At 37.7% G+C, this 26,160-nt stretch overlaps 1 protein-coding gene across 5 annotated transcripts in view; it reads right to left on the bottom strand.

Annotated features, from left to right (window-relative positions):
* Window positions 1–26,160, bottom strand: part of SLC44A5 (solute carrier family 44 member 5) — a 405,375-nt gene that overhangs the window by 14,006 nt on the left and 365,209 nt on the right. For all 5 annotated transcript variants that reach the window (XM_047728191.1, XM_047728193.1, XM_047728192.1 and 2 more), the window contains 5 exons: window positions 26,049–26,148; window positions 23,852–23,944; window positions 23,302–23,389; window positions 22,335–22,597; window positions 21,736–21,830 (listed from right to left, as the gene is read on the bottom strand). In XM_047728191.1, the coding sequence (XP_047584147.1) occupies window positions 21,736–21,830; window positions 22,335–22,597; window positions 23,302–23,389; window positions 23,852–23,944; window positions 26,049–26,148 (639 nt within the window). The remainder of the gene's footprint in view (window positions 1–21,735; window positions 21,831–22,334; window positions 22,598–23,301; window positions 23,390–23,851; window positions 23,945–26,048; window positions 26,149–26,160) is intronic.

Here is a 26,160-nt window from a genome sequence, read left to right as displayed (position 1 = left end):
AGGACTGTGAATCGCCAGGTTTACACACTTCACAGCACTCACCATAGCACATACCCTCCCCAATGTCCATAATCCCACCCCCCCTCCCAACCCCCCTCCCTCCATCAACCCTCAGTTTGTTTTGTGAGATTAAGAGTCACTTATGGTTTGTCTCCCTCCCAATCCCATCTTGTTTCATTTACTCTTCTCCTACCCCCTTAACTCCCCGTGTTGCATCTCCTCTCCCTCATATCAGGGAGATCATATGATAGTTGTCTTTCTCCGATTGACTTATTTCCCTAAGCATGATACCCTCTAGTTCCATCTACGTCGTCACAAATAGCAAGATTTCATTTCTTTTGATGGCTGCATAGTATTCCATTGTGTATATATACCACATCTTCTTTATCCATTCGTCTGTTGATGGACATCTAGGTTCTTTCCATAGTTTGGCTATTGTAGACATTGCTGCTATAAACATTCAGGTGCACGTGCCCCTTTGGATCACTACGTTTGTATCTTTAGGGTAAATACCCAGCAGTGCAATTGCTGGGTCATAGGGTAGTTCTATTTTCAACATTTTGAGGAACCTCCATGCTGTTTTCCAGAGTGGTTGCACCAGCTTGCATTCCCACCAACAGTGTAGGAGGGTTCCCCTTTCTCCGCATCCTCGCCAGCATCTGTCATTTCCTGACTTGTTAATTTTAGCCATTCTGACTGGTGTGAGGTGGTATTTCATTGTGGTTTTGATTTGTATGTCCCTGATGCCGAGTGATGTGGAGCACTTTTTCATGTGTCTGTTGGCCATCTGGATGTCTTCTTTGCAGAAATGTCTGTTCATGTCCTCTCCCCATTTATTGGATTATTTGTTCTTTGGGTGTTGAGTTTGCTAAGTTCTTTATAGATTTTGAATACTAGCCCTTTATCTGATATGTCGTTTGCAAATATCTTCTCCCATTCTGTCAGTTGCCTTTTGGTTTTGTTAACTGTTTCCTTTGCTGTGCAAAAACTTTTGATCTTGATGAAATCCCAATAGTTCATTTTTGCCCTTGCTTCCCTTGCCTTTGGCGATGTTCCTAGGCTGAGGTCGAAGAGGTTGCTGCCTGTGTTCTCCTCAAGGATTTTGATGGATTCCTTTCTCACATTGAGATCCTTCATCCATTTTGAGTTTATTTTCGTGTGTGGTGTAAGGAAATGATCCAATTTCATTTTTCTGCATGTGGCTGTCCAATTTTCCCAGCACCATTTATTGAAGAGGCTGTCTTTTTTCCATTGGACATTCTTTCCTGCTTTGTCGAAGATGAGTTGACCATAGAGTTGAGGGTCTATTTCTGGGCTCTCTATTCGGTTCCATTGATCTATGTGTCTGTTTTTGTGCCAGTACCATGCTGTCTGGATGATGACAGCTTTGTAATAGAGCTTGAAGTCCGGAATTGTGATGCCACCAACTTTGGCTTTCTTTTTCAATATTGCTTTGGCTATTCAAGGTCTTTTCTGGTTCCATATAAATTTTAGGATTATTTGTTCCATTTCTTTGAAAAAAATGGATGGTACTTTGATAGGAATTGCATTAAATGTGTAGATTGCTTTAGGTAGCATAGACATTTTCACAATATTTATTCTTCCAATCCAGGAGCATGGAACATTTTTCCATTTCTTTGTGTCTTCCTCAATTTCTTTCATGAGTACTTTATAGCTTTCTGTCTATAGATTCTTAGTCTCTTTGGTTAGGTCTATTCCTAGGTATCTTATAGTTTTGGGTGCAACTGTAAATGGGATGGACTCCTTAATTTCTCTTTCTTCTGTCTTGTTGTTGGTGTAGAGAAATGCAACTGATTTCTGTGCATTGATTTTATATCCTGACACTTTACTGAATTCCTGTACAAGTTCTAGCAGTTTTGGAGTGGAGTCTTTTGGGTTTTCCACATATAGTATCATATCATCTGCAAAGAGTGATAGTTTGACTTCTTCTTTGCCGATTTGGATGCCTTTAATTTCCTTTTGTTGTCTGATTGCTGAGGCTAGGACTTCTAGTACTATGTTGAATAGCAGTGGGTGATAACGGACATCCATGCCGTGTTCCTGACCTTAGCGGAAAAGCTTTCAGTTTTTCTCCATTGAGAATGATATCTGCGGTGGGTTTTTCATAGATGGCTTTGATAATATTGAGGTATGTGCCCTCTATCCCTACACTTTGAAGAGTTTTGATCAGGAAGGGATGCTGTACTTTGTCAGATGCTTTTTCAGCATCTATGGAGAGTATCATATGGTTCTTGTTCTTTCTTTTATTAATGTGTTGTATCACATTGATTGATTTGCGGATGTTGAACCAACCTTGCAGCCCTGGAATAAATCCCACTTGGTCATGGTGAATAATCCTTTTAATGTACTGTTGAATCCTATTGGCTAGTATTTTGGCGAGAATTTTTGCATCTGTGTTCCCATCAAGGATATTGGTCTGTAGTTCTCTTTTTTGATGGGATCCTTGTCTGGTTTTGGGATCAAGGTGATGTTGGCCTCATAAAATGAGCTTGGAAGTTTTCCTTCCATTTCTATTTTTTGGAACAGTTTCAGGAGAATAGGAATTAGTTCTCTTTAAATGTTTGGTAGAATTCCCCTGGGAAGCCATCTGGCCCTGGGCTTTTGTTTGTTTGGAGATTTTTGATGACTGTTTCCATCTCCTTACTGCTTATGGGTCTGTTGAGGCTTTCTATTTCTTCCTGGTTCAGTTGTGGTAGTTCATATGTCTCTAGGAATGCATCCATTTCTTCCAGATTGTCAAATTTGTTGGCATAGAGTTGCTCATAGTATGTTCTTATAATTGTCTGTATTTCTTTGGTGTTCGTTGTGATCTCTCTCCTCTTTCATTCATGATTTTATTTATTTGGGTCCTTTCTCTTTTCTTTTTGATAAGTCTGGCCAGGGGTTTATCGATCTTATTAATTCTTTCAAAGAACCAGCTCCTAGTTTCGTTGATTTGTTCTATTGTTTTTTTGGTTTCTATTTCATTGATTTCTGCTCTGATCTTTATGATTTCTCTTCTCCTGCTGGGTTTAGGCTTTCTTTCTTGTTCTTTCTCCAGCTCTTTTAGGTGTAGGGTTAGGTTGTGTACCTGAGACCTTTCTTGTTTCTTGAGAAAGGCTTGTACTGCTATATATTTTCCTCTCAGGACTGCCTTTGTTGTGTCCCACAGATTCTGAACCGTTGTGTTTACATTATCATTTGTTTCCATGAATTTTTTCAATTCTTCTTTAATTTCCTGGTTGACCCATTCATTCTTTAGAAGGATGCTGTTTAGCTTCCATGTATTTGGGTTCTTTCCAAATTTCCTCTTGTGATTGAGTTCTAGCTTCAGAGCATTGTGGTCTGAAAATATGCAGGGAATGATTCCAATCTTTTGATAATGGTTGAGACCTGATTTAGGACCAAGAATGTGATCTATTCTGGAGAATGTTCCATGTGCACTAGAGAAGAATGTGTATTCTGTTGCTTTGGGATGAAATGTTCTGAATATATCTGTGATGTCCATCTGGTCCAGTGTATCATTTAAGGCCTTTATTTCCTTGTTGATCTTTTGCTTGGATGATCTGTCCATTTCAGTGAGGGGAGTGTTAAAGTCCCCCACTATTATTGTATTATTGTCGATGTGTTTCTTTGATTTTGTTATTAATTGGTTTATATAGTTGGCTGCTCCCACGTTAGGGACATAGATATTTAAAATTGTTAGATCTTCTTGTTGGACAGTTCCTTTGAGTATGATATAGTGTCCTTCCTCATCTCTTATTATAGTCTTTGGCTTAAAATCTAATTGATCTGATATAAGGATTGCCACTCCTGCTTTCTTCTGATGTCCATTAGCATGGTAAATTCTTTTCCACCCCCTCACTTTAAACCTGGAGGTGTCTTCGGGTTTAAGATGAGTTTCTTGTAGGCAACATATAGATGGGTTTTGTTTTTTTATCCATTCTGATACCCTGTGTCTTTTGATTGGGGCATTTAGCCCATTAACATTCAGGGTAAGTATTGAGAGATATGAATTTAATGCCATTGTATTGCCTGTAAGGTGACTGTTATTGTATATTGTCTCTGTTTCTTTCTGATCTACTACTTTTAGGGTGTCTCTTTGCTTAGAGGACCCCTTTCAATATTTCCTGTTGAGCTGGTTTGGTATTTGCAAATTCTTTGAGTTTTTGTTTGTCCTGGAAGCTTTTAATCTCTCCTTCTATTTTCAATGATAGCCTAGCTGGATATAGTATTCTTGGCTGCATGTTTTTCTCATTTAGTACTCTGAATATATCATGCCAGCTCTTTCTGGCCTGCCAGGTCTCTGTGGATAAGTCTGCTGCCAATCTAATATTTTTACCATTGTATGTTACAGACTTCTTTTCCCGGGCTGCTTTCAGGATCTTCTCTTTGTCACTAAGACTTGTCAATTTTACTATTAGGTGACAGGGTGTGGACCTATTCTTATTGATTTTGAGGGGGGTTCTCTGAACCTCCTGGATTTTGATGCTTGTTCCCTTTGCCATATTGGGGAAATTCTCTCCAATAATTCTCTCCAATATACCTTCTGCTCCCCTCTCTCTTTCTTCTTCTTCTGGAATCCCAATTATTCTAATGTTGTTTCCTCTTATGGTGTCACTTATCTCTCGAATTCTCCCCTCATGGTCCAGTAGCTGTTTGTCCCTCTTTTGCTCAGCTTCTTTATTCTCTGTCATTTGGTCTTCTATATCGCTAATTCTTTCTTCTGCTTCATTTATCCTAGCAGTGAGAGCCTCCATTTTTGATTGCACCTCATTAATAGCTTTTTTTATTTCAACTTGGTTAGATTTTAGTTCTTTTATTTCTCCAGAAAGGGCTTTTATATCTCCCGAGAGGGTTTCTCTAATATCCTCCATGCCTTTTTCGAGCCCAGCTAGAACCTTGAGAATCGTCATTCTGAACTCTGGATCTGACATATTACCAATGTCTGTATTGATTAGGTCCCTAGCCTTTGGTACTGCCTCTTGTTCTTTTTTTTGTGCTGAATTTTTCCGCCTTGTCATTTTGTCCAGGTAAGAGTATATGTAGGAGCAAGTAAAATACTAAAAGGGTGGCAACAACCCCAGGAAAATATGCTTTAGTCAAATCAGAAGAGATCCCAAATCGTGAGGGGGGAGAAAGGGGATAAAAAGAGGTTCAGAAAGAAAAAAAAAGAAAAAAAAACAATTAAAAAAAGAAAACCAATAAAGAAAAAATATAAAAAGGAAAATATATATATGTATATATATATTAGATAAACTAGTTAAAAAATGTTAAAAAAGAAAAGGGTAAAAGTTAAAAAAATTTAGCAGAAGAAGAGAAAAAAAATTGAAAAAGAAAAGAAAAAAAATTAAATTAACTGCAAGGCTAAAGAATCATGGAGAGAAAGCCATGAGTTCCATGCTTTGCTTTCTCCTTCTCTGGAATTCCGCTGCTCTCCTTGGTATTGAAACTGCACTCCTTGGTAGGTGAACTTGGTACTGGCTGGGTTTCTTGTTGATCTTCTGGGGGAGGGGCCTGTTGTAGTGATTCTCAAGTGTCTTTGCCCCAGGCGGAGTTGCACCGCCCTTACCTGGGGCCGGGCTGAGTAATCCGATCGGGTTTGCTTTCGGGAGTTTTTGTTCCCTGAGCACTTTCTGTAGAGTTCCGGAGGGCGGGAATGAAGATGGTGGCCTCCGGCCCCGAGGAGCCGAGAGCCTGGGGTCCCACTCTTCAGTGCGCCCTCAGAGAACAGCGCCCAATTACTCCCATCACCCTGGCCTCCCGCCGCACTCCAAGCTGACCGAGCTTGCGACTGGTTCAAGGTAACCCGGAGCTTAGAGCTTACTCCTCGGCTCTGTCTCTGTAGCCAGCTTCCCCGTTCTAATACCTGTAAGCTCTGCGACACTCAGACACCCCCGATCCTTCTGTGACCCTGCGGGACCTGAGGCCACGCTGACCCTGCGTGGGCTTCACCCCGGTTAAGCCTCTGGAGCGATGTCCCTCAGCGGAACAGACTTTTTTTTTTTTTTTAAAGATTTTATTTATTTAACAGACAGAGATTACAAGCAGGCAGAGAGACAGTCAGAGAGAGGAGGAAGCAGGCTCCCTGTTGAGCAGAGAGCCCGATGTGGGGCTCGATCCCAGGACCCTGGGATCATGACCTGAGCTGAAGGCAGAGGCTTTAACCCACTGAGCCACCCAGGCGCCCCGGAACAGACTTTTAAAAGTCCTGATTTTGTGCTCCGTTGCTCCGCCGCTTGCTGGGAGCCGGCCCCTCCCCCCGTGGTCTATCTTCCCGTCGCTTTGGATTCACTTCTCCGCCAGTCCTACCTTTCAGAAAGTGGTTGATTTTCTGTTTCTAGAGTTGCTGTTCTTCTTCTCTTCGATCTCCTGTTGGATTTGTAGGTGTTTGCAATCTTTAGATAAGCTATCTAGCTGATCTCCCGCTACCTGAAGTAGTCTCAGCCTGCTACTTCTCTGCCATCTTGACTCCTCCCCCCCAATATTTATCCTTTTGTGTCTTACTTCACTTAACAAAGCTTTCAAGGTGCATCATTTCATTCTGTTTTAGAGCTGAACAACATTCCATTGCATGTATATATCACATATTGTTTATCCTTTATCTGTTCATGGAAATTTGGGTTGTTTCTACCTTTTAGCTACTGAGAATAATGCTAACGTGAATACTTGTATGCAAGTATTTGAGTCCCTGTTTTCAATTCTTTTGAGTATATATCTATGGCAGTGAAATTGCTAGATTATATGGCAATCCTACTTTTAACTTTCTGAAGAATCATCATAATGTTCTCCGTAATGGCTATACCATCTTACATTTCTAGCAACAATACAAAAAGGTTCCCAGTTTATCCTCATCCTTCAAATACTTGTTATTTTACATTTTTTAAAAATAGTAGCCATTCCAATGGATGTGAAGTGGTAACCTTATTATGACTTTGATTTGCATTTCCTTAATGAATTATATGGAGCATCTTTCCATGTGCTTATTCACCATTTGTATGTCTTCTTTGGAGCAATGTATATGCCATTCCTTTGTAGAAGGGACCAAGGTGTTGACTTAGGAGGCCCCTGAACTTCCCTCCTTCCACAGATGCACATAAAGTACAGCTACTCATGGAACAATTTCTGCTGAAAAAAAACTGGAAACTAGCTGATTGACTCCTACCACATCAGGCAACTAAAAAAAAATAACCACAGTGAAATGGATAGGAAAGATGAGACAAACATATCATAAACCCATCTGGCACAGAACCATACTATAAGGAAGATACCCCCAACTCTCAGCCTCTTCCTGAGGAGTAAAGCATTTGGACAGGACATAAAGGATTCCAACTTTTAAGGCTCCCACCCAAGGGACAGGTCCCCAAAATTCCTAGCTCTGAAAGCCAGTGGAGTATATAACCACAAGTCCCACAGCACCACAGAAAACAAAGCTAGTTCTTTACATGCTAGCACTCACTGTGGCTGTCCTCCAAGAGGCTTGGTAGTACAGAGGAAGCAGGGGGGAAAAAAAGGGTCCATTTTCCAGTCTTTTCCTGGAAGGGAGTGGACTACATACTTTACAGCCCACTGCCTGAGGGTCTGGCTTATAATTTGCACATATCTAGTTGTTAGTTATAGTCCTTAATGGAGTTGTCCAGGGGAGCTAGTGGGCACTTCTACTACTTTCTCCCTCTAGCTAACTCTAATTATATAATTAGGCCACCATTGGAAGGAGACTTTACACATACCTACTACTCTAGTTTTTACAGTTGCTGCCTGAGGATGGTCCACACCTTCCCTGGCTCTGATTGCCAATGGGGATTGCACTGAAAAGTCCTACAGGACTATAACAAACAAATAAGCAGTTTTTAAGTGGTGCAGGAGCACACTCCTCTAATCCCAGCATGGATACACACCCTGGCTCAGTGAAGAAGGAATAGGCAAATACCTACTTCTCAGTTTCTCTGTGGAAGAGTTTCACCTGCATACTTTCCCACCTACTGCCAGAGGGACTCGCTTCTAATTTATCCTGCATATAGGTTCTGAATGTGATCTTTCTCTTTGGAACACTGAGGTCTTGGGACATATTCAGCTGTTGGGGAACATTAAGAATAACTGGTGGCTAGGAGAATCACAAATGCCTGAGAGACCTAGAAGCTTGAGCTTGTTTGGTTGATGAAATTCATCTCCTGTATAAGACCAGTCTGTCAAGACTGGGAGAAGTGACTGTTTTATCTAATACAATGAATCCACCATAGAGACTCAAGAAAAAAAATGAAGAAAGAAGAGAATATATTCCAAATAAAAAACAGGATAAATCTCTAGAAACCAATATTTCAGAAGTGGTCTATCTGATAGAGTTTGAAATAATGGCCATAAAGATGTTCATCAAGGCAAGGGGAACAATGCATGAGCATTGAGAATTTTATCAAAGGGACAGGAAATATAAAAAAGCACTAAACAGAATTTATAGAACCAAAGAATACAATAACGGACTTAAAAAATTCAATAGAGGGTTTTAATAGCAGACCAGATCAAGCGGAAGAAAGGATCAACAAATTCAAAGACAAGGCAGTGGAATTCATCCAATTAGAGAAGCAAAAGGGGAAAGGAATGGAGAGAGGGATGTATTTATTGGACACCAACAAGCAGACCAAATTGGAGGTCCCAGAAGGAAAAGAGAGAGAGAGAAAGGTGCAGAAAGCTTAATTGAAGAAATAATGGCTGTAAATTTCCTTAATCTGTAGAAACAAACAGACATTCAGATCCAGAAAGTCTAAAGAATCTCAAAAAGATGAATCTAAAGAGATCCATATTGAAACACAAACAAATTTTCAGAAGTTGAAAGGCAATTAAAGGCAGCAGGAGAAAAGTGACTTCTACTTTTTACAGGATAAAAAAAAAAGTCACAGAAAAGTGACTTTTTCAGCAGAAATTTTATAGGCCAGAAGAGAGTGGAATGATATATTCAAAGTGATGAAGGAAAAAACTGCCAAGCAAGAAACTCTATGGGGCAAAACTGTCCTTCAGAATTGAAGGATAAAGTTTTCCAGACAAATAAAAGCTGAAGAGTTCATCCTCCCTAGTCAGCCTTACAAGAAATGTTAAAGGGAGTTTTTTAAGCTAAAACAAAGGAGCTAATTAGTAACATGAAAATATGTGGAAGTATAAAATTCACTAGTAAAAGGTAGATATATAATTAAATTCAGAATACTCAAACTAATGGTAGCAGGTAAATCACAATTCTAGTATAAGGATTAAAATACAAAGTGTTAAAGATAACTGTAACTACAGCAAGTTGTTAATGGATACACAACATAAAAAGAGATAAATTGTAATAATCAAAAATGTAGCATTAATGTAGGGAAAGTGTAAAAATGCAGAGCTTTTGTACACATTTGAAATTAAGTTATCACCTTAAAATAGATACAAGATATTTTATTTAAGATATAAAACAGAAAACAATCAACAAAATAGCAATACTAAGTCCATAATTATCTATAAGTGAATGAAATTCTCCAACCAAAAGACACAAAGTGGCTGAGTGTATTAAAAAAAAAAAAGCCCTCAGTTATAAGCTACCTATAAGTCTCACTTCACCTGTAAAAACACATAAAGGATGAAAGTGAAGGATTGGAAAAAAATTTTTCATGCAAATGGAAACCAAAAGGAGTTTGGTTAAGCCAAAAATAGTTAAGCCAAAAACTAACATAAAGGTCATTATATGGTGATAAAGGGGTCTATTCATCAAAAGAATATAAAAATCATAAATATTCATGTACCCAACATTGGAACACCAAAATATACAAAGCAAAATATAAACAGATATTAAGGGGAAAATATATAGCAATATATTAATAGTAGAGGATTTCAGTACCCCACTTTCAACAACAGATCATCCAGATAGAAGAGCAAAAAGGAAGTACTGGACTTAAACTGTACATTGACCAGACAGATTAGACATTTACAATACAGTCCTTCCAACCACAGCAGAATATACATTCTTCTCAAGTGCATATGGAACACTGTCCAGGATAGATCATTGCTAGACCACAAAACAGGTCTTAATAAATATAAGAAGACTAAAATCTCAAGAACCTTTTCCAACCACAGTGGTTTGAAACTAGAAATCAATTACGGGAAGAAAACTGGAAAATTCACCAGTGTGTGGAGATTAAACTACATACTACTGAACAACCAATGAGCCAAAGAGGAAATCAAAGAGTATCCTGAGACAAAACTGGAAACACAGTATGCCAACATATGGAATGCAGCAAAGTAATTCAAAGAAGAAGGTTCATAGAATGAACACCTATATTAAGAAAAACAAAAGATATCAATCTGACTTTACACCTTAAGGAAGTAGAAAAAGAAGAACAAATTAGCACAAATTAGTAGAAGGAAAGAGAAGGGAAATTTCAGAGTGGAAATAGATGAAATAGAAATTAAGAAGACCATAGAAAACATCAGTGGAAATAATCGTTGGTTTTCTGAAAAGATAAACAAAATTAACAAACCTTTAGTTAGACCAAGGAACAGAGGAACATTTCATTTCAGAAATGAAAGAACAGGTATTACAATCAATACCACAGAAATACAAAGGATCGTAAGAGACTACTATGAACAATTGTGCAAAAATTAGATAACCTAGAAGAAATGCATAAATTCCTACAGATATACAACCTAGTAAGACTGGATTATGATGAAATAGAAAATCTGTAAAGACCAATTACTAGTAAGGGTTTTGAATCAATAATCAAAAACTTTCCAAAAAAAAAAAAAAAAACCAAACAACTTTCCAACAAACAAAAGTCCACAACTAGATGGCTTTACTGGTAAATTCTATCAGACATTTAAAGAAGAATTAATATCAATCCTTCTGAAACTCTTCTAAAAAACTGAATAGGAGAAACATTTCCAAATTCATTTTACAAGGCCAGCATCACACTGATAATCAAAGCAAGAAAGACACTACACAAAGAGAAAATTATAGACCAATATCCCTAATGATCATAAATGCAAAAATTCTTAACAAAATATTAGTGAACTGAATTTAGCAGTACAGTAAAAGGATCATACACCAAGAACAAGTGGATTTATCAAGAGATGCAAGGATGGTTCAATATATGCAAATCAAAAAATGTGATGTACCATATTAACAAAATGAAGGATCCAAATCATGGTCATCTTGGTAGATGCAGAAAATTCACTTGACAAAATTTAGCCTTCTTTCATGATAAAAACGCTCAATAAATTGATTATAGAATGCCTTAAAATAATGAAAGCCACATACGACAAGGCCACAACTAACATGATATTCAATGGTAAAAAGCTGAAAGCTTTTCTTATAAAATGAGGAATAAGACAAGGATGTCCATTCTTGCCATTTTTATTCAATATAGTACTAGAAGTCCTAGTCAGAGCAATTAGGCAAGAAAAAGAAATAAAAGGAATTAAAACTCTAAAAGAAGAAGTAAAATTGTCTTTGCAGATCAAATGATGTTATTTATAGAAAACCCTAGAGTCCACAAAAAAAAAAAAAAAAAAAACACCAAAACACCCCAACCTATTAGAACTAATAAATGAATTCAGTGAAGTTGCAGGAAAGGTAATCAATATACAAACTCAGCTCCATTTCTATATAATAACAACTAACTATTGAAAAGAGAAATTAAGAAGACAATCCCATTTACAACTATATCAAAAACAAGAAAATACCTAGGGAAAAATTAACTAAGTTGGGAATTACTTGTGCATTGAAAACTGTAAGCCATTGATGAAATATAGACAAATAAGTGAAAAATATCCTATGATCATTGCTTGGAAAAAATAATATTGTTAAATGTCTATAATACCCCAAACAATTAACAAAATCAATGCAATACCTATCAAAATTCCAATGGCATTTTCCACAGAAATAGAAAAAACAGTCCTAAAATTTGTTTGGAATCACAAAAGACTATGAATAGCCAAAGCAACTGTGAAAGAAGAATAAAACTGAAGGCATTACATTTCCTGATTTCAGACTATATTACAAAGCATGATAATCAAAATATTATAGTGTTGGGAAAGAAAGAGACACACAAATGAATGGAACAGAATAGAGAACCCAGAAATACACATACACACACACACACACACACACACACACACACACACACACACGTACACATACATGCATACGTATATGGTCAATTAATTTTCAAAAAAGAAGTAAAGAATATACAATGGAGAAAGGCTAGTCTCATCAATTCAATGTTCTGGGAAAACTGAATGTCCACATACAAAAGAATAAAATTGGACTCTTACATCACACAAAACAATTCAAAATGGATTAAAGATTTGAATGGAGATCTGAAACCATAAAACTCCTAGAAGAAAACAAGACATTGGTCTTAGCAATGATTGTTTGGATTTGATGCTAAAAGCAAGGGCAACAAAAGCAAAAATAAACTAGTGAGACTGCATCAAAGTAAAAAGCTTCTGCACAGCAAAGAAAACCATCAATAAAATAAAAAGGCAACTGATGGAATGAGAGAAATTATTTGCAAACCGTATATGTGATGGTGAGTTACTATCCAAAATATACAAGGAACTCATAGAACTCAACAGGAAAAACACCAATTTTTAAAAAATGGGTAAAGGACCCAAACAGACATTTTTCCAAAGAAGACATACAGATGGCAAATAAGTACATGAAATGGTGCTCAACATTATTGCTCAACAGAGAAATGCAAATGAAAACCACAACAAGGTAGAGGATAGGATGTCTATTTTCCAAAAGACAAAAGATGAGGATGCAGAGGTGAAGATGTGGAGAAAAGGGAACTCTTGTATACTGTTGGTGGGAAGGTAAATTGGTGTGTCCACTATGGAAAACAGTATGGAAGTTCCTCAAAAAATTAAAAATAGAACTACCATATGATCCAGAAACTCCATTTCTGTGTATATATCCAAAGAAAATGAAATCACTATCTCAATGAGATACCTGTACTCCTATGTTGACTGCAGAATCACTTACAACATCAAATGTATGAAAACAACATGTCAGTGAATGAACAATGGATAAAGAAAATGTGATATAGATACATAATGGAATATTATTCAGCTTTTAAAAAGAGGGAAATGCTGCTTTTGCAGCAACACAGATGAACTTGAAGAGCATGATGCTAAGAGAAATAAGCTAGATAGAGAAAGACAAATACACATGACATCACTTACATGTATAATTTTTAAAAAATGTTTAACTCATAGAAAGAGCGGAATGGAGGTCAAAATAGGGGGTGGTGAGGGAAACAGGGAGAAGCTGGTAAAAAGGTATAAATTTTAAGTTATAAGATGAATAAGTTCTTTTGAGCCAATGTATAACAGTGAATATAGTTGATAATACTACATTGTATATTTTAAATTTGCTTATAGAGAACTTAAGCATTCTCATAGAAGGAAGGGAGGGAGGGAAAGAAAGAAAAGAGGAAAAGAGAAATATGTGAGGTAATGGACATGTTTATTACCTTGAATGTGTATGTGTATACACTCCTTTCACAATGCATGTGCATATCAAAAAAACATGTTGTACATTTTAAATATATTACAATTTTGTCAATTATGCCTCAATAAAGCTGAAAAAATGTTACATAATTTTAAAAAATCCTTTGTTCATGTTGAATCAGATTGTTTATTGTTGAGTTGTAGAAGCTCTTTTTTAAAAATTTAAATTCAATTAGACAACATATAGTACATCATTAGGTTTTGATGTAGTTTTCAGTGATTCATTAGTTGCATATAACACCCAGTGGTCATAATAACACATACCCTCTTTAATACCTGTCACCTGGTTAGCACATCCCCCCACCCACCTCCCTTCTGTAACCCTCAGTTTGTCTCCTGGAGTCCTGAGTCTCTCCAAGTTTGTCTTGCTCTCTGATTTCTTCCCATTTAGTTTTCCCTCCCTTCCCTTTCTTTCCCTCCCCTCCTATGATCTGCAGTATTTCTTATACTCTACCTATGAGTTAAACCATATCATAATTGTCTTTTTCTAACTGACTCACCTCACTCAGCATAATACCCTGGAGTTCTATCTATGTTGAAGTAAATGGTAGGTACTCCTCCTTTCTGATGGCTGAGTAATATTCCATTGTATAGATGAACCACATCTTTATCCATTCATCTGTTGAAGGACATTTCGTCTCCTTCCACAGTTTGGCTATTATAAACATTGCTGCTATGAACATTGGGATGCAGGTAACCCCATCTTTTCACTACATCTGTATCTTTGGGGTAAATACCCAGTAGTGCAACCTCCAGATCATTGGGTAACTCTATTTTTAACTTCTTGAGGAACCTTCAGACTGTTTTCCAGAGTGGCTGCACCAGCTTGCATTCCGACCAAGAATATAAGGGGGTTACCTATTCTCCATATCCTTGGCAACATTTGTTGTTTCCTGTCTTATTAATTTTAGCCATTCTAATTGTGGTTTTGATTTGTATTTCCCCCATGACAAGTGATATGGAACATTTTCTCATATATCTCCTGGCCATCCATATGTCTTCTTTGGAGAAGTGTCTATTCATGTCTTCTGGCCATTTCTCAACTGGATTATTTGGTTTTTGGGTGTTGGGTTTGATAAGTTCTTTCTAGATCTTGGATACCAGCCCTTTGTCATTTGCAAAAATCTTCTCCTACTCTGTAGTCTTTTAGTTTTGTTGACTGTTTCCTTTGCTGTGCGGAAGGTTTTTGTCTTGATGAAGTCCTAATAGTTCATTTTTGCCTTTGTTTCCCTTGCCTTTGGAGAAGTGTATTGCAAGAAGTTGCTGCAGCCAAGATTGAAGAGGTTGTTTCCTGTGCTCTCCTTAAGGATTTTAATGGATTCCTGTCTCACATTAAGTCTTTCATCCATTTTGAGTCTGTTTTTGTGTGTGGTGTAAGGAAATGGTCCAGTTTCATTCTTCTGCTTAAGGCTGTCCAATTTTCCCAACACTATTTGTTGAAGAGACTGTCTTTTTTCCATTGGACATTCCTTCCTGCTTGTCAAATATTGGTTGACCATAGAGTTGTGGTTCCATTTCTGGGCTCTCTACTCTGTTCCAATGATCTATGTGTCTTTTTTTGTGCCCATATCATACTGTCTTGATGATCATGGCTTTTTAATGTAGCTTGAAGTCCAGCATTGTGATGCCACCAGCTTTGCTTTTCTTTTTCAAGTTTGCTTTGGCTATTTGGGGTCTTTTGTGGTTCCATACAAATTTTAGGACTGTCTGTTCCAGCTTGAACAATATCAATGGTAGTTTGATGGGGATTGCATTGAATGTGTAGATTGCTCTGGGCAACAGAGACATTTTAACAATGTTTCTTTTTCCAACGGATGAGCATGGAATCTTTTTCCATCTCTTTGTGTCTCCCTCAATTTCTTTCCTAAGTGTCCTGTAGCTTTTAGAGTACAGATCTTTACCTCTTTGGTTAGGTTTATTCCAAGGTATCTTATGGTTTTTGGTACAACTATAAATGTAATTGATTGCTTAATTTCTCTTTCTTCAGTCACATCGTTAGTGTATAGAAATGCAACTGATTTCTGTGCATTGATTTTGTATCCTGCCACATTGCTGAATTGCTGTATGAGTTCTAGCAATGTTGGGGTGGGGTCTTTTGGGTTTTCCACATGAAGTATCATGTCATCTGTGAATAGTGAAAGTTTGACTTGCCAATTTGAATGCCTTTTATTTCCTTTTATTGTCTAACTGCTGAAGCTAGGACTTCTAATACTATGTTGAACAATAGTAGTGAGAGTGGGCATTCCTGTCGTGTTCCTGACATTAAGGGAAAAGCTCTCATTTTTTTCCCCATTGAGAATGATATTTCTTGTGGGCTTTTCATATATGGCTTTTATGCTATTGAGGTATCTATCCCTACACTGTGCAGAGTTTTAATCAAGAAAGGATGCCATATTTTGTCAAAAGCTTTTTCTGCAGCAAATGAGAGGATCATTGGTTCTTACCTTTTCTTTTATTAATGTGGTGTATCACATTGATGAGACCACCATTTCATCCCAGGAATAAATCCCACTTGGTCATGGTGAATAATCCTTTTAATGTACCATTGGATCCTATGGGCTAGTATCTTGGTAAGTATTTTGGCATCCATGTTCATTAGGGATGATGGGATATTGGTCTGTAATTCTCTTTTTGATGGGGTCTTTTTCTGGTTTGGGGATCAAGATAATGTTGGCCTCATAGAATGAGTTTGGAAGTTTTCCTTCCATTTCAATTTTTTGAAACAGCTTCAGAAGAATAGGTATTATTTCTTCTTTAAATGTTAGGTAGAATTCCCCCTGGGAAGTCATTGGCCCTGGACTCATGCGTTGGGAGATTTTTGATTACTGCTTCATTTTCCTTGCTGGATATTGTCTTTTCAGATTTTTCTATTTCTTCCTTTTTCAGTTTTGGTAGTTCAAAAATTTCCAGGAATACATCTATTTCTTTCTTCCAGATTGCCTAATTTGTTGGCATATAGTTGCTCATAACCTGTTCTTATAATTGTCTATTTCCTTGTGTTGGTTGTGATCTCTCGCCTTTCATTCATGATTTTATTAATTTGGGTTCTTTCTCTTTTCTTTTGGATAAATCTGGCCAGAAGCTTAATGATCTTTTAATTCTTTCAAAGAACCAGCTTCTAGTTTTGTTAATCAGTTCTACTGATTTCCTGGTTTCTATTTTATTGTTTTCTGCTCTAATCTTTATTATTTCTCTTCTATTGGTTTAGGATTTATTTGCTGTTCTTTCTCTAGGTCTTTTGAGTGTAAGGTTAGCTTGTATCTTTGGTATTTTTTTATTTTTTTGAGAGAGGTTTGGATGGTTATGTACTCTCTTCCTAGGACTGCCTTTGCAGTATCCCATAGGTTTTGATACGATGTGTTTTCATTTTCACTGGTTTCATTTCATTTCACTGGTTTCAAATGATTCATGGAATCATTTAAGTTCTTCTTTAATTTCCTGGTTGACCCTTCATGCTTTAGCAGGATGTTCTCTAACCTCCAAATGTTTGAGTTCCTTCCAAATTTCCTCTTGTGATTGAGTTCAAGTTTCAAAGCACTATGGTCAGAAAATATGCAGGGGAAAATCTCAGTCTTTTGGTATCAGTTGAGACTTATTTAATGACCTAGTATGTGATCTGTTCTAGAGAAAGTTCTATTGAGAATAATGAGTATTCTGTTGTTTTAGGATGGAATGTTCCCTATATATCTGTGAAGTCCATCTGGCCTAGTGTGTCATTCAAAGCCCGTTTCTTTGTTGATCTTCTGATTAGATGATCTGACCATCACTGTGAGTGGGGTGTACAAATTCCCTATTATTAATATATTATTATCAATGTGTTTCTTTTCTTTGGTTATTAATTGGTTTATATAATTGGCTACTCCCATGTTGGGGGCATAAATATTTATAACTGTAAGATCTTGTTGGGTAGACCCTTTAAGTATGATATAAGGTCCCTCTTCATCTCTTATTACAGTCTTTGGTTTAAAATCTAATTTGTCTCATTATAAGGATTGCTACCCCAACTTTCTTTTGAGGACCACTAGCATGGTAAATGGCTCTCCAGCCCCTCAGTTTCAGACTGGAGGTGTCTTTAGGTCTAAAATGAGTCTCTTATAGACAGCATATAGCTGGGTCTTGCTTTTTTATCCAGTCTGATACCCTGTATTTTTTGATTGGAGCATTTAACCCATCTGCATTTAGAGTAACAACTGAAAAATATGACTTTAATGCCATTGTATTGCCTGTAAAGGTCCTATTTCTGGGTAGATTATCTCTGTTTCTTTCTGGTCTATGTTATTCTTGGGATCTCTCTTCTCTTACAGGATTTCCCTAAATATTTCTTGTAGGGCTAGCTTGGTGGTCACATATTCTTTCAGTTTCCACCTACCCTGGAAGCTCTCTATGTCCCTTTCCATTCTGAATGACAGCCTTGCTGGAAAAAGAATTCTTGGCTGCATGTTCTTCTCATTTCGTACCCTGAATATATCATGCCAGCTCCTTCTGTGGATAGGTCTGATGTTAATCTGATGTTCCTCCCTCTGTAGGCAAGGAACTCCTTTTTCTCAAGGTGGTCTCTCTTTTTTTCTAAACTTTGCAATTTGCTAAATACCTTCTGGCCCTCTCTCTCTCTTTCCCCACAGGCACACCAATAGTTCTGACATTTGTTCATTTCAAAGCATCATTAAATTCTTGAAGCCTGGGGGGGCGCCTGGGTGGCTCAGTTGGTTAAAGCCTCTGCTTTCAGCTCAGGTCATGATCCCGGGGTCCTGGGATCGAGCCCCGCATCGGGCTCTCTGCTCGGCGGGGAGCCTGCTTCCTCCTCTCTCTCTCTGCCTGCCTCTCTGCCTACTTGTGATCTCTGTCTGTCAAATGAAATGAATAAAATCTTTAAAAAAAAAAATTCTTGAAGCCTGGGGCACCTGGGTAGCTCAGTGGGTTAAAGCCTCTGCCTTTGGCTCAGGTCATGATCCCAGGATCCTGGGATCGAGCCCCACATTGGGCTCTCTGCTTGGCAGGGAGCCTGCTTCCCTCTCTCTCTCTCTGCCTGCCTCTCTGCCTACTTGTGATCTCTCTGTCAAATAAATAAAATATTTAAAAACAAAAACAAAAACAAAACAAAAAAAAAATTCTTGAAGCCTTTCCTCATGGGCTCTGAGTTGTCTTTCTTTTCCTCTATTTCCTTCCTTTCTATCAGCCTGTCTTCCAGATCACTTATTCTCTCTTCTGGCCTCATTCACCCTAGCTGTTAGAACATCCAATTTAGACTGCATCTCAGTTATAGAACTTTTAAATTAGGCCTGATTAGATCTCATTTTGCACTTAGAGACTATTGTCTTTTAAGCTTTTTTTTTTTTAGCCTATTAACTTGATTTTTTAAAAGATTTTATTTATTTGACAGAGAGAGAGAGAGATCACAAGTAGGCAGAGAGGCAGGCAGAGAGAGAGGGAGAAGCAGGCTCCCCACTGAGCAGAAAGCCGGATGTGGGGCTCAATCCCAGGACCCTGAGATCATGACCTGAGCTGATGGCAGAGGCTTAACCCACTGAGCACCCAGGCACCCATAGCCTATTAACTTTATAATTGCTGTGTGTTAGAAGACACTACCTCTCAAAATTGTAAAGGAAGCAGAACTTATTTATATACAAAAATAAAATTGAATAGAGTGAAGATAAGGATTAAATGAAGCATATATCTATTAAACATATATGTAAAAAAAAAAAAGTTAAAAAGTGACTTGAAAACATAAGTTGGGAGGGTGCCTGGGTGGCGTGGCTCGGTTGTTAAGCATCTGCCTTTGGCTCGGGTCATGATCCTGGGGATCGAGCCGCACATTGGGCTCCCTGCTTGACGGGAAACCTGCTTCTCCCTCTCCCACTCTCCCTGCTTGTGTTCCCTCTCTCACTGTGTCTCTCTCTGTTAAATAAATAAAATCTTAAAAATAAATTAAAAAGTTGGTAAAATAAGAAACTAATTGAAATGGGGAAAAGTTAAAAAAAAAAAAGAAATGGAAAATTTTAGACTGAAAGATAACCAAATCATGACAATGAACCTCGTGCTCAATATACTATTTTCCCCTGGCTCTGGAATTTTACAGTCTTGTGGGACCCGTAACCTAGTTTGTACCTGTTCTTCCAGATTACCTCCTAGGGTGGGGCCTGCTATGCAGCTTTGCCTGGTTGGATTTGCGTGGTTGGATTTGCATGGCCCTTTGCCTGGTTGGATTTGCATGGCCCTTTGCCAGGGGGGGTGGGCTCAGTGTAAGCTGGTCCTCTGTGTGGCTTTTGTTCCCTAGAGGCTTTCTGCACCTCTTTAGATGTGCCCAGATCCCCAGCCCCAGAGCTGAAAGACTGTAGTCCCCCCCTTCAATAAACCCTCTAGGACAAATAGTCTTCACTTTTGTGTGTGCCCATCTCACAGTCTCTTGCAGTGCATGCCCACTGTAATCCTCCTGGCAGGTACCCAAGTGGCCTGTGTCGCTGCCTTTTGTGTGCCCAGGGACTGAGAGTAGTTGCGGGCTCATGTGCATACCCTGCTCCACTGCTCCCAGGGGACTGCTGGGTGTCACCGTACTGTCCTTTCCAGGCTGCCACCTTGAGAGCTGTTGTTCAGTCAAGTGTGTAACCTTTTGGCCCCTTCTGGGGTAAGGCAAATGGCCACATCTTCCAGTTCTTTTCAGGGTGCTCAGGCAGAGTGGTCACCCAACCAGCTTGGCTTGCAGTTTATGGTGACCTGGGCTGAAAGTCCCCTCCTGTGCTATCACCAGTTTCCCCACTCCACTGCTTGGGCACTCTACCAGTTCAGACACCCCATTCATTCTGTGACTCCTGGGATCCTGAGACCATAATGACGCACCTAGAATTCTGCTCTTTTCATCCCCTGAGCCCCTTTCAGACACGAAATCTGCTCACTGGAGCAGATTTCTAAGGTTTCCAATTTTGTCTTCTGGGGCTGTATCATTTTCAAGTAGCTGGCTTATGGAGGCTCCCCTCCCTCCATTTATCTTCCAATATCTCCCTGCAGGTTGACGTCTCCATATCTCCTACCTTGCAAAATAAAGTTGCTTTTCTACTCGTAGAGTTCCAGATATATTTTTCTTACATCTCAGGATGAATTCATGGGTGTTCAGAATGGTTTGACAGATATCCAGCTAATGTCAAGGGACCAGATGAAATAAGGTCCCCTGTTCTTCCATCATCTTGCCACCGTGGAAGCTCTTTATATATTCTGAATATTAGTTGTTTATCTGGTAAATGACTTGCAAGTATTTTTTCCTATTTTATGGGTTGTCTTTTCATTTTCTTAATAGTGTCCTTTGGTACACAAACTTTGTGCATGTATATAAAGTCTGTTTTTTCAATTACCTGTGCTAAGAGATCTTCATCAAATCCAACGTCCTAAAGATGTCCTCCTATGCTTTCTTCTAAGAGTTTTACTTCTATTTTTAGCTTTTAAGTCTCTGATCCATTTTTTGAATTAACTTTTGTATATTGTGTAAGGGTCCAACCTTATTCTTTTGCAGGTAGATATCCATTTTTCTAGTAATGTCAGTTGAGAAAACTGTCCTTTCCCCATTGATTGGCCTTATTATGTATGAGGGTTAATTTTTGGGTTTCTATTCTATTCCAGTTCTATGCGTCTGTCCTTATGCTAGCACCACACTGTTTGATTACTGTAGTTTGATATTAATTTTTAAAATCATGTAACAGGGAATGTCCAACTTAGCTATGTTTGAAGACTGTTTTGGCAATTAATAATAAAACAAAGTGCACTCAAAGTAGAGTTTGTAAACTATATGTGTTATGTGTAAGGATTTATGTTGATGACACCCATATTTATATTTTAAGCCTGACTCATCCTGAGCTTCAGACTTAAAACTACCTGACACCTCCACCAAGCTTCTCAATATCAACATGCCCCAAACACTGTTTTTCATCTCTTCTTTGAAATTGGCTTCTCCTGGTTTCTACATCTTCATAAATGGCATCACACACTTTTTGTCTTTTTTCTTTACCCTGCTTCTCTTCACATCCTCTCCTGTCCCATATCCTATCTCTCAGCAAGTCCTGTTGGCTTTTCCTTCCAAACATATCCCCAATCTGATCAATTCCATCCTTATTCCCTAGTCCAACTTGTAGTCATAATATTTCCCCTAACTCCTTGCCCCAAACCATTATTTTTACAAAAGTCAGGAAGTCTGAGAAAAGATGAATTCTAGAGTCTTACCTTTCAGACGGCGGTCCAAGTATTCTAGGATGAATTTAAACATTTGAACTAATGCAAGAATTAAGGATCCAAATGCTAGGGATCCTGTGTGATATCTGAGCAAAGATAAAATGAGAATCAAAGTTAAAATATCTTCATTACTAACTAATAGGATGCTAAATAATTTTAATAGGTAAAAAGGATCCACAGAAAGATAAGAAAGTGTTTATCACACTTTCTTATTCAGGTTGATAAAGGTCTCCTTAGAGGATTTTAAATGATACACGTCTATAATGATACCAATAGCCTATCATCATAAAATACAATGTCTGGGCTAAGCAATGGAGAGATAGAGCCCAGTTAATTCTTATATTTTATTTTGGTGCCCTCCCCTACTATTTGTCTTCAGCAACTTATGGCTTTTAGAAGGATGTTGGCCTGGGTAGGGATTATAAAACTATGGCTATAAAACCAGACATAAGCAATGGACATCCATGAATCTTAAATCATAACTTTGACCTCATTTGTATTTTGCCACTTGAATTATATAAGCATAAGACTGAATTTTAAGCACACTAAACAACTGGGATGATAGATGTAGGATTGAATGTGGAACTTACCGTATGGCTCGCCCAAATGCAGTAAAAAGTGGATATGGTGGGATGTCATCAGGTTTTTTCAAGGCCCAGTAATAAGAAGCAAAGGCACCAGCAAGGGCACACTGACCCAGTGCAATGACAAAGTTTATAAGCCAGAGAAAGACAAATAGATTGAAAATCTGGAAGGTAGGGACATATTGATGGTACAGGCTCTTTCCACCATAGAAAGCAAAGTTACACTGAGCCCCAGGGCAAGCTTTGGCAATTTCAGTTGTATTAAAAATCTGTACACAGAAAAAAAAAAAATACAGATAAGATAGTATGAAATGCCATTCCAAAATAACACCTTCCCTGCCTTCTCTTCTTTCGTAACCCTCAATTGCCTGTCCTATTCTTTTCCCATTAACTTCCACTGTTAGTCCTATTTTCTTTTTTTGAATATATAGTTGCTTTTTAAGATGTGAGACTGAGTGAGCACAAGAAACAGCAGGAGCACAAGTGGGGGGATAGGCAGAGGGAAAGGGAGAAGCAGACTCCCCGCTGGGCAGGGAGCCCAACAAGAGACTCAATCCCAAGACCCTGAAATCATGACCTGAGCCAAAGGCAGATGTTTAATGACAGAGCCACCCAGACACCTCTGTTATTCCTATTTTCTATCCCATCATTTTATATTATTCCTTAATGAGCACTGTAAAGTATTTCATTTTCTGTCATATGTTTACCACTGTGCACCCACTAAAATTTTACATTTATTAATGTTGTTGTTAATCATTCCTGCCTCTTCCATGGGCTCAGGAAATAATAGTGCTTTTCCTCTATTCTGCCTATCATTTCAGTGCTCTCCTGCTAACACCTGATACACCCTGCCCTTCTTAACAGTGATTCCCATTAAGTTCTCTATTTCTGCATTGTTTTTACAACCACTAGGTGAAATGTAGTAGAGCGCTATACTGAAGTAAGTAAAAGAGAGAGAGTTTCTTTGACTTACCTCTGGGTCACAGGTTGTATTTTCATGTTTACATGTCCTTTCTGGGGATATGACTTTGTATATAGGTACCCCCGATGTAGCCAAGTAACTGGGTTAACCTATTTAGGAAAAACTATTTGCTGGTAGAAGGAAAGTAGATGGACAAGAAAATAATGCAAAAAACTCAAAAGTCTGCTGAGAGATTAACTTCAAAAAACTTCTAATCTTTTAATAATTCATACATTTTTTTCAGACCTGGAATAATATAACATGAGTCAGCTACACTGGGTGGCCCCCTCATAGTCAAATACGAAGGAATTTCCTTAGGTTATTGCCAAGAACCACCACCATATGTGAAGCCAAAACAAAATCTACTGCATGATCTATCTGGCGGGGAGGGAAATTCAATAAGTAGACAAAGATTTTTTTAGAGCTTAGTGAAAAAACAGACAAATGAAAAACCTTTATGATGTTCCTAGTCTTCCTAGGATGGAAAGCACTGGAAACAATAGTAGTAGTGTGAATAGTAGTGTGGACGTGAGGTTTAAAAATGTCAGTTACCAAAGGATACATTGCTGTCACTGCCCAGTAGGCAATACAGATAGAGAGGAAAATGAAAGTTAAAACTGGATAAATTAACGTAGTAGGGAGGTATCCAATGGCTCTGAAATAAAGCAAAATAGTTGAAGTTAAAAATGATTCAGAGATATAATTTCTCAATTAAATCTTTACCTGTTAAAACTAGAAATAAGCTTTAAACTAAATCCATTTAAGAATGATGGTAATAACCATTGACTCTTTTTTGCTCATCATTCTGGCATTTTCTTAAACATTTTTAAATTTTTTGATTGGCTTTTAAATTTTACTTAAATATTATTTGTTTTTAGTAATTAGAAGCCTTTTTTATTGTTCATATTTGATTCCTGTCAAAAGTTCCCCAAACTTCCCCCAAGATTCTGTATGACTCAAAGATTTGATACCCTAAATCTTCTCTTCTTTAGTTATTTCTGTATGACTCATAAAGATTTGATATATTATAATCATAGTTCTTCCTTTTGTTAAGATTCTTAGACTCTCAAAATTGGAGAAGACCCTGAGATCATCTGATCAAATGTGAGAATCCCTTCCTAATTTAGGAAGAATAGAAGGGACTGTACTATCTTTTAAATATGTTTATTAGTTTTTGGTGACCATATGGAGTGATAAAAACTTACTTTTGTATGACAGCGCTTAACAACAACTAAAATATTAGAAAGTTCTTCCTTATCTGCTAGCCTGTTACTCATATCCACTACCTTTTAGAGAAGAAATTATCACTTTTCCATATAGCTCCCTTTCAAGGAACTCCGAATTCTTTTATACTCCAATATAATCATTCCTTTAATATTTCCTCATAAGTTGTGGTGTCTGAAATGTTCACCATCCTAGTTCCCCTGTTCCTACTTTTGAATGGTCTTTTTAGCATATGACACTGGAAGCCCAATACTGTTTTATATAACCACCAAGAACTATGAAGGAACTATTTCCAGTTCTAATGTAATGCACTGGCATAGTTTAGATGCCTGTTGCATCCATTACCTTGTTCACCTCACTATTTGAGCTAAGTTCCCTCCTTTTTCCAGATTTTGCTATTAAGTGAAACTGAGCATCTCTATGTTTACCCTGTATTCTCACACCAATTTATTCCAGCTCTTACTTTCCCTTGAAAAAAATTATTAACTTGTCACAGTTGTATTGGCCCTTTCACACACACACACACACACACACACACACACACACACACCATACACAGGTAACAATGGGGCAAGTTACAGTGAATTGTACAGTATCATTTTATTTAAAAAATAAACTCAGCAAATCAGAGTTTTCAGGGGCTAATGATAGGGTTTCAGTTATGAAAAGGAGAGAGAATTTAAACTGCTTATTAACTATTTAAACCATTGGATTCAAGTGGCACTATTACAATTACAGATGACAATTTTGTTAAAATAATCCTTACAGACTATTTAAAATAATTTTGGCTTTGGTTATTAATAATTTAGGTTTTCATCATTCTAAATAGAATGCATGGTCTGTTGGCTTGATAGTAATGCTTTTTGTTTCTTCCATGCATTATTCAAAGGTTTAAAGTATTGCCGTCAAGTGACCTTTGGAATAGTTTAGAACCTGTAGGGATCATTATCTTCCAGCATGAATTTTGGTGTTTATTTTACAGCATTTTTTAACAAAAAAGGCTCCAGGTATAAAGTGTTCTGAATTAAGAGCTGTAGATACAAAATGTATAGTCTGGTGCTCCTAGGATCAACTATTCCCTCTATAAGCAAATTTTGTCATTCATATAGAAATGGTAATAGCACATAATTAACTTCATAGAATTATGGTGATTGATGGCAAATGACCTCAATCATCAATATTAACATATGATTCAGCAGGGGAATAATACAATATATAATAGAAGTTACCTTTATATAGCACTTTATCATACTTTCACACGTTATTCTAATGTGTTCAAAAAGTGCTAATACCTACACTACACAGGTTTGAGCCTTAGTTCATCCTATGATAATTGAGGTGTGGAGATACTGAAGGATTTGTTAGAATGACCTTTCTAATAAGTGGCAAAGTCTGAACTTCAGTCTTCTTGAATGGAAAGCAGATTTCTTCAACAAGTCTTAAAGGGGAAGTCATCTGGGGGCATCTACACAATAGGCAGTGACTGATTTGAATGACTTATAAAAGTTATGTGAGTTTCTCCATCAGGGCCTTACTTGCTCCCTTCCTTCAGCAGGGCAATGGAGATGCAGATTCGTTCCCTGAGGAAGATCAGCATGAGGATGATAAACACTTCAAGAAGGCAGAGTATTATCACTTTAAACAGGA

The sequence above is a fragment of the Lutra lutra genome, chromosome 4 (assembly GCF_902655055.1).
Source record: "Lutra lutra chromosome 4, mLutLut1.2, whole genome shotgun sequence".
NCBI classification, from domain to species: domain Eukaryota; kingdom Metazoa; phylum Chordata; class Mammalia; order Carnivora; family Mustelidae; genus Lutra; species Lutra lutra.
This window is presented reverse-complemented; position numbering and strand designations above follow the sequence as displayed.